The sequence below is a fragment of the Onychostoma macrolepis genome, chromosome 05 (genome assembly GCF_012432095.1).
Source record: "Onychostoma macrolepis isolate SWU-2019 chromosome 05, ASM1243209v1, whole genome shotgun sequence".
Classification (NCBI taxonomy): domain Eukaryota; kingdom Metazoa; phylum Chordata; class Actinopteri; order Cypriniformes; family Cyprinidae; genus Onychostoma; species Onychostoma macrolepis.
The window spans coordinates 1,869,121-1,885,689 of NC_081159.1; the positions used below are offsets into that span (position 1 = coordinate 1,869,121).

General features: G+C 35.2%; 2 protein-coding genes across 5 annotated transcripts in view; one reads left to right on the forward strand and one right to left on the reverse strand.

Moving 5' to 3' along the window:
* taok3a (TAO kinase 3a) overlaps nt 1-1,933 on the reverse strand; it is a 72,525-nt gene extending 70,592 nt beyond the window's left edge. Inside the window, exon 1 of the mRNA XM_058777470.1 lies at nt 1,538-1,933. The gene's annotated coding sequence lies outside the window, so the exon portion shown is untranslated. The remainder of the gene's footprint in view (nt 1-1,537) is intronic.
* Nucleotides 1,934-2,906: 973 nt separating this feature from the next.
* On the forward strand, nt 2,907-16,079 carry suds3 (SDS3 homolog, SIN3A corepressor complex component). Of its 4 annotated transcripts, none has more exons than XM_058777467.1 (12): nt 2,907-3,141; nt 5,650-5,719; nt 5,883-5,944; nt 6,517-6,588; nt 6,724-6,743; nt 6,838-6,994; nt 7,705-7,800; nt 8,049-8,110; nt 8,730-8,751; nt 8,873-8,978; nt 12,838-12,922; nt 13,310-16,079. In XM_058777467.1, exons 1-12 carry the CDS (start codon nt 3,030-3,032, stop codon nt 13,406-13,408), a joined length of 963 nt encoding a protein of 320 aa, XP_058633450.1. In that variant the 5' UTR covers nt 2,907-3,029; the 3' UTR covers nt 13,409-16,079. The 4 variants fall into 4 exon arrangements, with proteins under 4 accessions (XP_058633450.1, XP_058633447.1, XP_058633451.1 ...); XM_058777464.1 differs by having other exon boundaries at nt 2,909-3,141; nt 8,730-8,775; XM_058777468.1 differs by having other exon boundaries at nt 2,910-3,141; nt 5,883-5,938.
* Nucleotides 16,080-16,569: the final 490 nt, after the last annotated feature.

Consider the following 16,569-nt stretch of genomic DNA (forward strand, 5'->3'; position numbering starts at 1 on the left):
CTTCGCAAAGAGCCAGCAGGTGTTAGTTAAATTAAAAAAAAAAAAAAAGAAACTCAGTCCTTAACATCCGGATCTCTGCGTCAAACAACTTTAGGTTGTATTTAATTATTTTTGCATGACTTTGAAATGAATGTGCACGGATATATGTCACGCAAACCCTTTGACAGTTTTATCCACGAAACTCGTGGCAATGTAATGAATGATACTGACCTCTTTTCTGTAGGGTGACTGAGAGCTCAAGGGCAAAATTCACCGTCCTAAAAGCATTTATTCCAGCCGGAAATTAAGTATTTTAAACGTTTTGTTGGCCCATGTTCGCCTGTCTGTCTGTCTATCGGACTTCCTGGATGAACAGCCGCGTGCGCATATAGTGAAGTTCATTACAATGCATGCGCGCACGGAAATAAATGCACGACATCTCCACCAAGTAGTCTATGCAAAGCAGCACTTTTACACTCAGTCCAGAAAAAGCCGATACATAACTAGCCTATACATGGGTGAATCTTAATTAAGTAGGCTATTAAAAGAAAATAATATTCAGTATAGAATATAATAGCCTAGCTTTCTTTCGTTTTTTTAAAAAAAATATAATTTTCTCTCACAAGAGTGTCGAAATGATACATGCGCCAGAATTTCACAATTCTTGACTTGTTCCTTTTATTTTATTCTATTTTTTTTTTACTTTGATTCTATAATAGCCTAAATGCATAGTGTGTAAAAATCAGGAAATAATACTTTGCACTTTTATAACTTTGTCAATTCAGCTTAAAACATATTATGTGTGTTTATAACGGAAATCAGAAGTGACAAGATAACAAACATTGTGGCAGAAGTTGAGAAATGTCATTAATTTGAAGAGTTTTACATCATGATCTAAGTAGATATAAACAAACCTTTTGTGCGCGCGCGCGTGTGTGTGTGTGTTAGCAAAACAGAATCTTGTCTAACTTTACAAATAAAGTGTAAAATGTCATTGCATCACACACTTGGAGGTTCATATATGAAACACTGCATTTGAAGTAACGTTAATCAAATTAAAGCATGATCTCTGTCTTTAGAGCACACGAGACAAGCTGTCGTTTTGGCAGACTAGCTTCAATACAAAACGTTTTAAGACAAGTTTTGAAACTTACAGGATGTTTTTATAGAACGATGACCTCTTAGTAGGCTATATGTCAAAAGATCAAAGCAATTTTGGTTTCTCAGTTCATGACCCCTTTAAACATTACAAATGCATTCAATCATAAAAGGATTGCGTGTCAACACGCGTCACAAAACCAAAAATCCTCAACATACCGTATTTAGTCTATAAGTGTAAACAAACACTATGCAGGCTATCACTTGACCAGTTGTAGTAAATGTTGTTCAGGGAAAATCAATCGAGCGCAGAGGGAATCCATAGAGAGGGGAATATATAGTGACACCAGATACGATAAAGACGCTTTTAATTACACTACATATAAATACCCCTTCAAGACGAAACAGAGGAGCTGACAAAGCCATAATAGATGTGAATGCCAAGAAAAACCGGCCTTACCGAGTCAGCGAAGCTTTATCTTTAATCCAGGTTCAACTCCATAGAAGTCCGGTTATAAGCGAATGTCTTCAGGCGAATGAACGACGAACAGTACAAATCCACCTTATTTCTCCTGTAGCCTTTCTGGGGTGGAGTGTCGAGGGAAATAAACTTCCAAACTCATTGCAAGTAGCGTCTTGGTCCTCCTACACCTGGAAATGCATCAACCTGTTTTATTTTCGACAGACGTCATGACTATCTCTCCCGTCGGTGTGATGATAAAACGTCCATACAGTTCGTGTTATGATATCCAGCATAAATACTGTACTAAACCCCGAGCGACTGACAAAGAGCTGACGAGCGTCTAGGCTTTTACGAGCCCATCGCACCTGCTACAAGGTAACAGCGCTGATAAACGATCAAACAGCTTCTAAACTCAACGCCGCCACCTGCCGCGTGAGCAAGGAACGACTCATTAAAACACAATAGACGTGACACATAAGGGTATGAATATGATAGGATTATAATCTAGTGTAATGATGATTAGTTCGAGGATTTAATGTAGATTACTCCACCTGGCCAGTTGAATATTACAATATTTATGCGTAGCATATGTCTGATCAAGAATGAGTTGGATCAATTTTTGCTCAAACTTAAACACCTGTAAATCAGCTCACCTAAAATATATTTAATGTTGATTTTCTATAATTGTTCTTGTGCATATGTAATTTGTATCAAGTTTATAATACAGTTATTTACTATTATGTGTCATTTAATAGGCTATTATTATTATTATTATTATTTCTAGCAGCAGAAGTAGTATAGCATGCATGTTTTTGCAACACAATGGAGAGATGCTATTAAAATTTATATATATATATTTCTAATACGCATTTTCTAGATTTTATAGATATGTCAGTATCACTTATTTCGCTTGCTACATCATGCTTGCTCACGAGGAAAACTAAAATGTAAATAATGATGATAAACAATTACAAAAACATACATCGTGTGTGAATACGTGACGAATATGTGAACTTTGCACAATGAATGAAACATAGCCCTATTCAAACCGGTCTGGTTTTCTTGCATGTCTTTTCATAATGACATTAATACGCTTACCTGACCGAGATAATAGTGCATGATGATGACTGAAGGGCAGAAGTGTTTAGCCTACAGTCAAGTTCAGAAAATCATCTTGTTCCTTGACTGATATTAACAACAATACATTTGAAACGCGGAGAGACCTCTCTCTCTCTCTCTCTCTCTCTCTCTCTCTCTCTCTCTCTCTCTCTCTCCCTCTCTTCCCATTTTCTTCTTTCCCTTATGTCATACTTGCGCACAAGCCGTTCAAACTACATTTCCCATCATGCATTGCTCAAACCCCTCCACCAATCAGATTCCTCGGCCTATCCTCCATTGAAAAAAAGAGGCTCGACTCGAGACTGAAAGCGTTGTCTGTGCAGTGTGATTGTTTACACATAGGCCTATCATCAATTTTTGAATATAATAAATGGCCTCGACTTTACTGTCACCTATGGTGGATTATTATAACGACGAAGAAGAGCTAGACAGTGTGGAAGAAGATGAAGATCGCAGTTTCAGAGGCAGAGACTCGGAAGAAGGTGATTACGCACGATAATTTAAGTTTATTCACCTTTTAATCGCTTTCACTTATGATTTATGGATTGAGAGACATGTTTAATTTGTTAATGAGTGAACTGGCTGTAGGTTGGTAATGAAATGCTGGCTCTGTTGTAAGTTACATGTGTGTCGAGTTGTTTTCTGTTTAACGTTGTTTTAGAGCTCACTGGCTTTTTACGACCTCGTCTGTGTCGTTAAATGCATATATTGATATTTGTAGACTTAAACGATGGCTATGTAAGCTTTTAACCGTATAACGTTTGTGTATTTTCTTATAGTTGCGTGTTTTATGTGATATCCAGCCTGTTGATAAACCGTTAGCAGTTAGCACGCGTCAGGAAGCAAATACGTTTAGTAGCATGTTTTGTTGTTGTTTTCATACATACAGCCTCGAAGTCAGGTGCACCAGAGGACTTGCTTGTTTTTAATGTAACATGTTAGGAAATAGATGATTTATGTTGGCAAAAAAAATGTGGTTGGAGTTGACCTCCGCTCAGTTAGCCTCTGCTGGTGTCATAAACACATTAGAGATGAGAAATCAGACTTCAGAGATCAGATCAAATCAAGTGTGCATAACATAATTTATTTTCACTGTCCACTCTTAAAAAAAATATTTCAATATTTACAATATAAGAGCATCTGGAATGAAGAACAATTTGTAGAATATTAATTTACAATTTCTTTCAATATGGATCGAGCCCATCATGCAGTTTTGAGAGAAATAGGACCTCACTAATGTTGAATGATACCTGATGATAGAATTAATAGATAGAATTAAGTTTAAAAAAAAAAAAAAAAATTACAGAGCATCTAGGGCAGGGCTTGTCTTCATAGAAAAATATAGTAGTTCGTTGAAAATTGTCCCCAAAGACACAAAGTGTCTATAAAGGCAAATTGTATTATATGTATTGTGCATGCTGTTATCATGACTTAATATTAATTTAGCAACTACAAATCTCTCTTTATATGTAATATTTATACTTTTGAGCTTCATTGGTCAAATGGACAATTGAAATGAGTAGTGAAATCAAAAATTGTATTTAAAGTGTTGAAAATATAATTTTCCCATTCATAGAGATATAGAAATTATAAATTATATATATAATGTGAAATTATAATACAATTTAAAATAACTGTTTTGTAATGTAATAGCCTACATATTTAAAATGTTATTTACTCCTGTGATGGCAAAGCTGATTCGTCCAGTCTTTAGTGTCACATGATCCTTCCAGACCCATTCTATTTGATGCATGAGAAACATTTATTATTATTATCAATGTTGTGCTGTGTAATAGTTTCATGGAAACCGTGATACACTTTTTTTTTTTTAGGATTCTTTGATGAATAGTTCACAAGTACAGCGTTTATTACAAGTGAAAACATATTTCCAGTTTGATCAATTATGCATCCTTGCTGAATTAAAGTATTAATTTCTTTAAAAAAAAAAAATCACCTGGATAACAGCAACTGCTTGAATGCTGTCTGTATGAGCAGCTGATGATATAGTGTTTGTCTATTAGTGCGGAAATGAGTGCTTTGTTTATTTATGTGTTTAATATTTATTATTGGTACTTAAGATTTAGTCTTAGAATCAACTTGTGCCAGTTCCCAGATAGCACGATATATAATATAATTTAATATAATATAATATAATAATTCCTTTGGTAAGAAAAAGGCTGCAAACAGCATACATGTAATATCTGTCTAAATATCTGTCGCCATAGAAAATGTAAGTAAATGTGACCCTGGATGACAAAACCAGTCTTAAGTGTCAATTTTTCAAAATTGAGATTTATACATCATCTAAAATAAGCTTTCCATTGATGTATGGTTTGTTAGGATCGGACAATATTTGTCTGAGATACAACTATTTGAAAATCTGGAATCTGAGGGTGCAAAAAAATCTAAATATTGAGAAAATCGCCTTTAAATTTGTCCAAATGAAGTTCTTAGCAATGCATATTACTTACAATAAGTTTTGATACATTTACGGAAAGAAATTTACTAAATATCTTCATGGAGCATGATCTTTACTTAATATCCTAATGATTTTTGGCATAAAAGAAAAATGGATAATTTTGACACATACAATGTATTGTTGGTTATTGCTACAAATATACCCCAGCGACTTAAGACTGGTTTTGTGCTCCAGGGTCACATATGTTATTAATTGAGCACATTTAAATTCAGCTTACACTGACCAAAGTGCTGCACAAAAACAGTTATAAAACACAATTAAATATCAAATAAAATGGAGTAGAAATCAAAGATAACAGTAATAATGAAGTTAATAGGATAGAGAGTCTTAAAAATGAGATGAAACTGCCATGTGTGTCCACTAGATGGAGCTGTATATGTGCAGTTATCACTTCAGTAAACAGTATGGCATCCCAAAAGGAGTTCAGTGGGGTCAAGTTTGGGCTTCCAGACCTCGTCTTATCCTATAGTGTATAATTAATGTATTGCTATATTGTTTGTTATTATTATAGACACAGAAGATGCCAGTGAAACAGATCTGGCCAAGCACGATGAGAACGATTACGTTGAAATCAAAGAACAGTACGTATTCCTACTAATTTACTCTAATTTATTCATGACAAACACACACAAATCTATCATAATGAAAATCCCTGTGACAATAACGTATATGACACATTTCTGCTTTCAGTTGCATGCTATGAAATAAAACTGATGAGATGTTGTGTTTATGTCTTGATTTCAGGATGTATCAAGACAAACTGGCATCCCTGAAAAGACAGCTACAGCAACTGCAAGAAGGTGAATGTAAATACATATATTCGCTATTTAAATTATTATTATCATTATTATTAGAAATGCACAATTGATTTTGGAGTCCAGCACTTTAATAATGAAAGTTTAAATGCGAAAGTGCACAGAATTTATATTTTCTTTTATTTACAAATGTTACTGTGCATAAACAGTTTCATAATAAGTAAAAAAGAACTATGCTTTTCTTCTAAAATAAAAAAAAACATGTTTAATTACTATTAACTTTAATATAAGTATTAGGGCATTGCACATATATAAAAACATTATTATTTTTCACATGTTCCTATTAAAATATTAAACAGCCTGTAAACAACAGGACATGTTGTGCATAAAAGGGAACAGTGATACCTGTATAAAAAAAAAAAAAATGTCATAGATTTTTATATTTTTTGAGAAATATAAAAAGGTGACGTCGTTAATGAACTGGGCTGGTAACCAAAAGCCTGTAGGTTCAGTAATCTATCACCATTGTGCTCCTGATCCAGACAGGTTATTCAAGTGGGATTGTTCTTGTAATAAATATACAGTATATCATTGTGGATAAAAAATGTCACCCATTTCTACAGGCACACTGCAGGAGTACCAGAAGAGAATGAAGAAGCTTGATCAGCAGTATAAAGAGAGACTTCGTAACGCTGGTAAAGATGATTTATAATAAAGCTTTTCTTTTCAGTGTCAATATTTCAAGAGCCAACATTACACTATTAATGCTTATCTTATTTATACTCGCTCTCATTTTCTGTCCTTCTCCTCCCATCTCTTTATCTTCCCAGATCTCTTTCTACAACTTGAGGTAAGCTGCAAATTATACATTTTATGTATCTGTGGATTTACTTCTGCAGAAAGTAACGGCTGTGACAGGTTAATTAATGTTAAATGTCTTGTAGACAGAGCAGGTGGAGAGGAACTACATCAAAGAGAAAAAAGCAGCGGTGAAAGAATTTGACGATAAGAAGGTGGAACTGAAGGAAAATCTTATTGCAGAGCTGGAGGAGAAGAAGAAGATGATCGAGAATGAGAAATTAACTATGGAGCTGACAGGAGGTGAGAAAGTGAAAAACAGAGATTAGATAGAAACGTGCAACCCGGGAGGGTTTTTATTTTTTTGTGCAAGCCATTCATAATATCGCTGTTGTTGAGAATATCATCCTGTTTTTATGGCTGCATGTTCAGCTATTCTCTTTTGTGTTAAAAGAAAACCTGAAGCAGTAGTTTACCCAAAAAACTCATCATTTGTCATCATTTACTCCCTCGTGCTGTTCCACACCTGAATTACTTTTTTTCTGCGGAACACAATAAGAAAATGTTTTTTGCGTGCAGTGAACAAAGACTAAGGGACTTTCAAGCTTCAAAAATATTAGACTCTTTGGTGAATTCACAAGAGAAGTAGCAATGTCCTATTCGTAAATGTATCATTCTTTTGAGTCAATGAATCGTTGTTCTGATTTATAAAAGCAAAGTGAATGATTTGTTCACAGATCAGATTGAACTGGTCCACAAGTTTAATACACAGACTCAATGATCCAGTCACAGTGGTTAACTCACTGGAGAGGGCAATTATCAGTGAAAAAATACTTCCATTTCGGTCTGTTCATGACTTCTTTAATTATATTTTTATGCTGTTCTTTCATCATTTTTTGAAGGTTGAAAGCCTTAGTTGCCATTCTGTATGAAAAATTGACTATTGCCTTTTTTTTTGTGTGTGCAACATATTCCTTTAAACCCCTAGTTGGCTGTCTATTTATTCATTTTAGATTCCATGGAGATGAAACCTATTATGACCCGGAAGCTCCGGAGACGACCCAATGACCCTGTGCCCATTCCAGACAAGCGGAGAAAGCCTCCACCTGATATCCTTAACATAGCTGTAGAGACAGAGCACATGCACTGAAAACAAGGGCTCATCTTTTATGCATCTGTAGCACTTTATTTAATTCCCTGAAGTCCATTTCTAGTGCTAGTTGAACTCTTCGGCACCAAAAACAACGGAATGCATGACCTTTAGTATTAAACAGGCTGTTATTGCTGCTGTGCCTTTAAGAGTTCATTACGTAAACGACCTCTATTTTCATAAGCAGGTTTTCTTAACTCTCCTCACCTCAGTTAAACTATTTACTCAGTGATGAACAGATCATGGAGGATCTAAGAACATTAAACAAGGTAGGGTTACGTCTCGGCAAGAATGTAATTGGCTCCGTTTTTATGAAGCCCCATAAAAGTCTAGCTAAGTACAAATTTCACTGCCTCACAGATACAGTACTTTTTGGCCTAATTTTCAATATGTCTCATTCTACAGCAATACCATCGTCAATCAAATTGTAACACGCTCGCATATTTGTTTGCAGGCTGTGAGATGAGGGAAAAAGTGTGATAGACAAAGTTTCATCAAAATTTCCATTTCATGAAAATGTAATTTTCTTCATGACTCACGTCTTGGCTTTGAAGAAAGGATCTTTATTTATTTATTTTCCTAAAAGCTCTCTATTAGGTAATACAAAGTAGAATCCCCTGAATATGTCATTGCGTTTTATTACTCAAAGTGATACATGAGAAAATTCATATATTACTTGGCGATAAGAAGAAATAGGCTGTTATTAATAGGAAAAAAAAAAAGTAAATAGAATAGAAAATAGGTTTTTGACTCTGACGTACTATTGGATTTACTGCTGATTTGACCGAGGTATCACGTTGATCGTCCATGTCTGTTGTTTTTTTTTTACACTGAGATTGCTGAAGAAAATCAAAACAATCTTGCTTATTTGCTTTGTTTCCTTTATAGCTTAAATCTCCGAAAAGACCAGGTACGGACGTTTTGTCTTTTAGAGGTGATTCCCCATATACTTCGCCAGAAATTTCCCATCAGTTTATTTTAGCCACAAAAGTTTTCAAATGAATTGAAAATGAATGTGTATTGTTTTTCAGCGTCCCCGTCGTCTCCTGAGCACCTCCCATCGACTCCGGTGGACACCCCGTCCCAGCGTTACGAGGCACGGATAGAGGAGGGCAAACTCTACTATGATAAGAGATGGTAAGGTTCTCTGTGTTCCCCAGGTTCTTGTAATTCTGGGTTATCGTGATTCACACTGTTCATACTTCATTACACTATTCAGTTCTTTAGATGTCACGCTGTATATTTCTTAACTCTGGCATGACATGCTGATTTGCATATTTATGAGGTCAATGACTAAATAATGTTGGTTTAAAGAGATGATAACTCGGGGTGAAGCAGTGTGAAAAGGCCTTTTGAAGACTGTCTGATTTGCATTGTGGATATTAATGGTGTAGTTACGGCTTCTTCCAGATAATTGTGAATGCTTGCCACGCAAACCTTGACCCTCTGATTCTTGCAAGACCTTAAAGCCTCGAGAAATCTTACAGTCACTCTCTAGTATTTATACTGACCACAAGATGGAGCAATCGTCCTTCTGATTTTCAATTCTATTATATTATAGTTACATAAAGGACAAAGTCACATCACAGAGCTGGACTGAACTGAGACAAGACAGACTTAGAGCATCTATCTATCTATCTATCTATCTATCTATCTATCTATCTATCTATCTATCTATCTATCTATCTATCTATCGCTCTATCTATCGCTCTATCTATCGTTCTATCTATCGTTCTATCTATCGTTCTATTTATCTATCTATCTATCTATCTATCTATCTATCTATCTATCTATCTATCTGTCTATTGGTCTATCTATCTGTCTGTCTATCTGTCTGTCTGTCTATCTATCTGTCTGTCTGTCGTTCTATCTATCTGTCTGTCTATCTGTCTATTGTTCTGTCTGTCGTTCTATTGATCTGTCTATCTATTTATCTATATATATATGTCTGTCTATTGTTCTGTCTATCGTTCTATTGATCTGTCTGTCTATCTATCTATCTGTCTGTCTGTCTATATATCTGTCTGTCTATCTATCTATCTATCTGTCTATTGTTCTGTCTATCGCTCTATTGATCTATCTATCTATTGTTCTATTGTTCTATCGTTCTGTCTCTCTATCGTTCTGTTGTTCTATCTATCATTCTGTTCTGTCTATCTGTCTGTCTATCTATCCATCTATCTATCTATCTGTCTGTCATTGTCTATCGTTTCTATCTATCTGTCTGTCAGTCTATCTGTCTATCTATATATATATCTGTCTATCTATCTGTCTGTCTATCGTTCTATTGATCTATCTATCTATCGTTCTATTGTTCTATCGTTCTGTCTATCTATCGTTCTATCTATCGTTCTGTTGTTCTATCTATTGTTCTGTCTATCTGTCTATCGTTCTATTGATCTATCTGTCTGTCTATCTATCTATCTATCTATATATCTGTCTATCTATCTATTTGTCTTGTTCTATCTATCTGTCTATTGTTCTGTCTATCGTTCTATTGATCTATTGTTCTGTCTATCTATCATTCTATCGTTCTATCTATCATTCTGTTCTATCTATCTATCTATCTATCTATCTATCTATCTATCTATCTATCTATCTATCTATCTATCTATCTATCTGTCTGTCTGTCTGTCTGTCTGTCTGTCTGTCTGTCTGTCTGTCTGTCTGTCATTGTCTATTGTTTCTATCTATCGTTCTATCTATCTGTCTGTAACCATTAAGGCTTATTTATGTGCATAATTTATACTTTTTGCACATTTTTTAATTAAGAGGTTATTTAAGGAATTTCTCAAGCTTGTAGCATTCAGATTTATAATGTGTTTGGGCTGTAAAAAAGTGCTCTCTTTAACATTTCATTTATTACTTTAAACGGTTATTTAATTAGCTTTGTGTACATAAGGTTGTGTATGTGCTGTATTTGCAAGGTGTAGTTTCCTTTAACAAGGCAACATCTGTGGCAGGATTCAGGTCATGCATTGCTGACATGGTATTTACCGCCGTCTGTATCGTGATATTTATTAATGTAAACATCGTAGACATGATGATCCACATATTCTGACATGCAATACTCTGTACAGACTATATAAATCTATATTTCATTGTTTGTGTGATCATAGTGCACAGGAAGCTTGTGGTTTAGGATGAGGTCTGAAGATTACTCTGTCTTGTGCGTTTGTGACATTAAACGTCATGAATGCCTCTGGATTTTTATGAGTGTGTCAGCATGCATTCATCCAGTCGTGCCCTTTAGACAGTGGGCTGCCGTAGCTTTCAGCAATGCAATCCAACCGGAATATTTGTGTGCAGAGAGGAGAGAGTGAGCGGAGGAGGAAATGTGGTCCAGGGTGATACCGCAGGCATTAAATGTATAATGTTACATGTACATTAAATAGTTTTATTTCTGCTTTTTAATAATGAGTAGAGAGTCATGCTGCTATCTGAACCAGAGGATGTTTATGTGAGAAGGTTGAAGCCACAGGCTACTTTTGCTCTGTGTTTTAAGAGATGACAAGCTCTCCCTCTCTAATTAGTGGCGTTTGCTAAGGCAACCATCACTATTGCATTGCTTTTGTGCCCTCAGCAAAATAAATCATAGTTTGCTTGACTTGTAAAAGTGAGTTTGCAGTCTGTATTCAATGTGATGTACCAAAAAGATTCAAATAATAGTAAGAAACATTTATTAAGTTATCCTCCTCAGCGGGTTGCATGCCAGAAACAAACATACAGTGTGAACGGTATGTGTGTTTCACAAACAGTGACTCTTAAGAACCATTTTTTTTCCTTGCTGCTGAGTCTATGCTGTTAAAGAAATCATGTTTTACCTGCGTTCTGTATTGAGGGTAATGCAATATGTGTACTTAAAAATAATGCAAAAAATCCTCTATCTACTCAGTGTCCCCTTTTCAGGATGCTGTATTTTAAAATAATTTTGTAAAATCCAAATAAGCTTTACTGCTCATTATGGGAAAGGGTTTAAACAATATTATTCATGCTTGCTCAATGAACCATAAACAAATATTGCACATGCACATGTGAAACAGTTCTTAAGACAATTAAGGTCACAGTTACAGCATGCAGTAGTACCTTCATCAGTCAGAATGAATCCAGTCCGATTTGTTTACATGTACTACGTTTAAGATTATTCTGAACAAAACGTAAGTGCATGCCCAGTGCCGAGTGCCGAGTGCCGAGTCGAAAGCCAGAACTATACTGTCACTCACTGCCAGCAAAACTGCCATTTTTGTCTTTGACAGATAACAGATACGTCTGAAGAGCTTTTTTGACATTAGAAGAGATGTAAATCAACATACGCACATTCCTAAGATGTAAAATATACAGTATGTGTGAGCCGGTTCTTTTCAGTAAATCAAAAACATACAGTGTACCCTGATTTTGAAACAAATGACTGAACTGGTTATTTTAGTGAATAGTTCAAGGAGACGAGTTAGTAGTCTGAAACACCGCCGTGTATAATTGACGTAATTTGTAAAGAAAGAACTTCATTTACATGTGAGCAAAATAGACATTATAACTAAAACGTACTAAAATCATAACTATTACTTTGGAAAAACTCTTACTTTTGTGAACACCTTTATTGCTGGTTGAAGGTGCTATAATTTACATAATGATAACTATAAAAATGTGACTTATTTACGGAATATCTAGGTAATAGTCATCTGTGAAAAAAATGTGTACACTTCTTCATTTAGAAGCTGGTATTGCTCCCTTTAAAAGGAAATAATTTAATTTTAGGCATGTGTAATTGCATGCAAGAGAATTATTGCGTGCAAAATTTCATGAGGGTGAAAAAATGATGACAGAATGATTATTTTTGGGAAATCCTCCAAGTCTAAATATTGCTTTTTCAGTGGCAGTACGTGAGGAGATAAGCTCACATACAGTACCTGACTGAGAACATGCCCCTAAAGGGAATTTTCTCTAATGGTCTTTCAGTCAAGAGGATCTCAAATGACCAATGCTGTTATTGTTTCAGGTACCATAAAAGTCAAGCAATCTATCTGGAGTCCAAGGAGAACACCAAGATCAGCTGTGTCATCAGCTCTGTGGGGACCAATGAGGTTTGTGTCTGATTCTCTCCTCTGATTGGTGCTAAACAAATGACCGTGCTCTTCAAACTAATGGCCTGCTCCGAGGGGGAATAAACAGTAGGTTATTGAGATCAGCCCAAGCTTTGGAGGGCCAGGAAAATTCTCGTTTAGTCGCTCTCATCTATTATCATCTGCATCCATATCAAATTGTACGAGGATGTGTTTCCGATAGCTTTTGTCTCATTTGCATCCTTTTAATGCCAGCATCAGTAGCACACTGCATAGATCTGGACTTTTACTTGCTGAGCCAGTGGCTTTGGAGTACAAATCAGTGTTTGGGATTCATTTGGATGCTGGAAGAAGGTGGTGCAGGATAAATACTGAAGTGCTTTGTCTTGGATTTCGACTCTCTTGCAGATCTGGGTGAGAAAGACAAGTGACAGTACGAAGATGAGGATCTATTTAGGGCAGCTGCAACGTGGGGCCTTCATCATTCGACGCCGATCAGCAGCATAGACGTCCTGTGTGTGTGTGTGTGTGTGTGTGTGTGTGTGTGTGTGTGTGTGTGTGTATGTGTGTTTTTCATTTTTTTAAACAAACATTTTAATGCTCTTCCTGTTTTACAAAGTCAGCTACTACATGTTTAAGCATGATATTTCCTCCTGTTTCTCATCTTATTTTTCTATCACTCTCACGTGTATGGTTATAGATATTACCAAAGTATATCATGAAATGTCTCTTTGTTTTTGCCTTTTTCTTCTCTATGAACTTTGCATTGTATGTGTAATGCAGTCTCAATGCCTGAAGTAAGGCTCCGCGCTTTACTGTTTGATTTCAAAGAGCTCTCTACGATGAAGTGAGTAGATGACAATACTCTTTGGGATTGTATTCTATTACCAGTGAGGCATTTACAAATGTTATTTAGTTGTTTTTTTGTTTTTTTCTTTGATATGTAATGCCATAACCTATTCTCTCAATGCATTTGAAAGTGTACAGGATTTCAAATTACTTTGCTAGTTTTAATTTTGTATTCAGGTGAATATTAAATAAATTTGGCTCAAACAGTACAAAACAACATTTAGTTCTTCAGAATTGTTTTTGGATTTTCTCCACATTAACAGTGCTGTAAGTTGACCTTGTTTTTAATGCCCTTCTACTTGCATGTGTTAATGAGAAGCATTCATTTACATTTATGTTCCTGGCAGAAGCTTTTTTTTTTTTTTCTTCAAACAAACAACTTGCAAGCAAATATTGGCAGGTTGCTTAGAAGTTTGTAGTGCCTTGGTATACTAACCTTAGATCTCACGATTTTTATTGTTTTTGGAATGCATTTTGTGTTTATATTCTAAAGCACTAGTTTACCAAAAAATGAAAATTCCAAAATTAAGACACTTTTAACTTCAAATGAGTCCTCTCTATAATATTGCTATCTACAGTGAAAAGGTCATCTGGTCTGAATCAGGACAGAAATATGCACAGAAAACAGTCCAAATGGTTCTGAACAAATATGTTGGTGGATTTTGATGAGAGAGGATATCAGTGTTGTTATGGATTATGGACTCGTATTTTAGCTGGAAGTGATGGTTTAAAGTTAAAACGCCTTAATGATAGGTTTGTTTCTTACAAACCAATTCACTGCAGAAGATCTATTGGTGAGCAAGTCATTTAAAGGTAATTTGAAGAAACAAACTCATTTAAATCTAGGATGGCATGAGTAAAATTTGTAACTAAAAATTTGAGGTAATTTCTCATTTGCATAGTTGAAAATGTCTAAATTTTGTTGCATGCACAACTGTTCCTTCAAATTGCCATTTTTTCATGATAATAAATGACATCAGGTCACTTTATTGACAAAGCAAGTCACAGAAAGATTACTAAGATTATAACAGGTAGCGAAGATGCTTCACTTAGGTATGAAAAATCTAAAATTTTGAAAATACAAAAGTTCAGGTTGTACAGTATAGGAATGATATTTAGATGTAGATGAGGTTGTTTCTTCATCAGAACAGATTTGGAGAAATTTTGCATTGCATCATTTGCTCATCAATGAATCTTCTGCAGTGAATGGGTTCTGCTCATCCATCTTCTAGACGTTTGTATCTTCAAACCATCGATTCTAGTTAAAATATGAGTCCTCTATCCATAATATTCCTTTCTCCAGTGGAAAGAGTCATCCTATCTGAATCAGGAGAGAAATACGCACAGATCAAGCACGAAGTAAAAACTGTCCAGAACCATTCCAAACACACATGTTGGTGGATGTTGATGAGTAGACAACAGGAGATGGACTTCTTCACTGGATGAAGCGTTATTATGGATTATGGTCTGATAATTTGGCCAGTTTCAAGTTAGAACACCTTAATGATGAATTTGTTACTTATAAACACACAGCTTCACTTAGATTTCAAAGAAATGCATAAAAATTGTTAAATGAAAGCCTTTTTGTGAAATCACTCTGCTCTGTCTGTTCTTGTAACTGTTTGTTACCTTATTTTGGATGTCCTGTCATTTTCCTGTCACACTGATTTCTTTCTTTCATTTCCTCTATAAATGACAGGACATTCTTTTAGTGTCTAGTTCAAAATTCAATTCCTCCCCAAAACACAAACTTTTTATTTTTTATTCTGCATTCTGAAAAACTGAATGTCTTTTTCATCTTTTCTGCCAGCATGTCCATTTTAAAGTATTTTTCTTTTTCAGGAAATAGTCCTTGGTGTCAAATCAGTTCTTGATGTTTCTAAAACATCTTGCGTTGTTTCCTGACAGAAATGTTCTCCCTTGACATTGTGTTGCTTGTGGTTAAATTGTACTTGTTTAGCAGCATTCAAGTAAATTCGTATCACCTTTGTTGTTGTAACATGCAAATCAGCAGCGATATGGTTTATGTAGGAATTCTTGATCTAATTCATGACATGAAATCCCATTCATTTTCTTTTTCATCAAAGATTTTGAACCTTAACAGGCCTGGAAAGACAGACCTGCTGTGAGCTACAATAATATTAATCAATGGTATAGGTTTTGTTAAAGCCATCTGCATTGTTTACATTTTTCTTTTTTAACTGTGACATTTCTGGTGAAAAGCTACATTACCCATGATTCTTCAAAGTAATCTCCACCAATCAGAAATACTAGTTAAATACTTCTTGGGATTGTGGTTCTTTCCTCCATTAAAGTCGTTAATACCTTCTTTTTTTTGTCGATTTTCAAATACTTTCTGCTTCAAATTAAAATTGTGGTTCACCTTGTAGCTGGTTGGCTTGGTTCATGGCTTATAACTCTTGAACGAAGACTTTTAAAAAAATCCCTATGTGAAAAATGAATGGAAAAAATACTTCAAGAATCAAGGCCACTGAAAAAAGTGTTACACTCTATTTTATAAATCTATTACATTTAAGAATGAGTCACATAAACGCAGATGCAAGCACCTGGGTGACGCTCGGTCTGCTTAAACATACCTGTCATGAAACAAGATAAGTTATTATTCAGTCTGCTTGCCCTTAAAACACTCCAAGGTGTTTTTACCACACCGTTATCACTGAAGCGTGACACTCTTTGACAGCAAAAGTATCAAATTTCACGTGAAATGTGAAACCCATGCATGTGAAACTGCACTGTTAAAATATATCACATGGATTGATTCTCATTTTTACCCTCGTGTTAAATTTTCATTGAAACAA

What these genes read in the sequence shown, in the direction of transcription:
- suds3 (XM_058777464.1), top strand. Translation starts at nt 3,030, where the DNA reads ATGGCCTCGACTTTACTGTCACCTATGGTGGATTATTATAACGACGAA. An exon ending in ATCTCTTTCTACAACTTGAG is followed by an intron (nt 6,744 to 6,837) that starts GTAAGCTGCAAA and finishes AATGTCTTGTAG; the next exon opens with ACAGAGCAGGTGGAGAGGAA. An exon ending in ATCTAAGAACATTAAACAAG is followed by an intron (nt 8,111 to 8,729) that starts GTAGGGTTACGT and finishes TTTCCTTTATAG; the next exon opens with CTTAAATCTCCGAAAAGACC.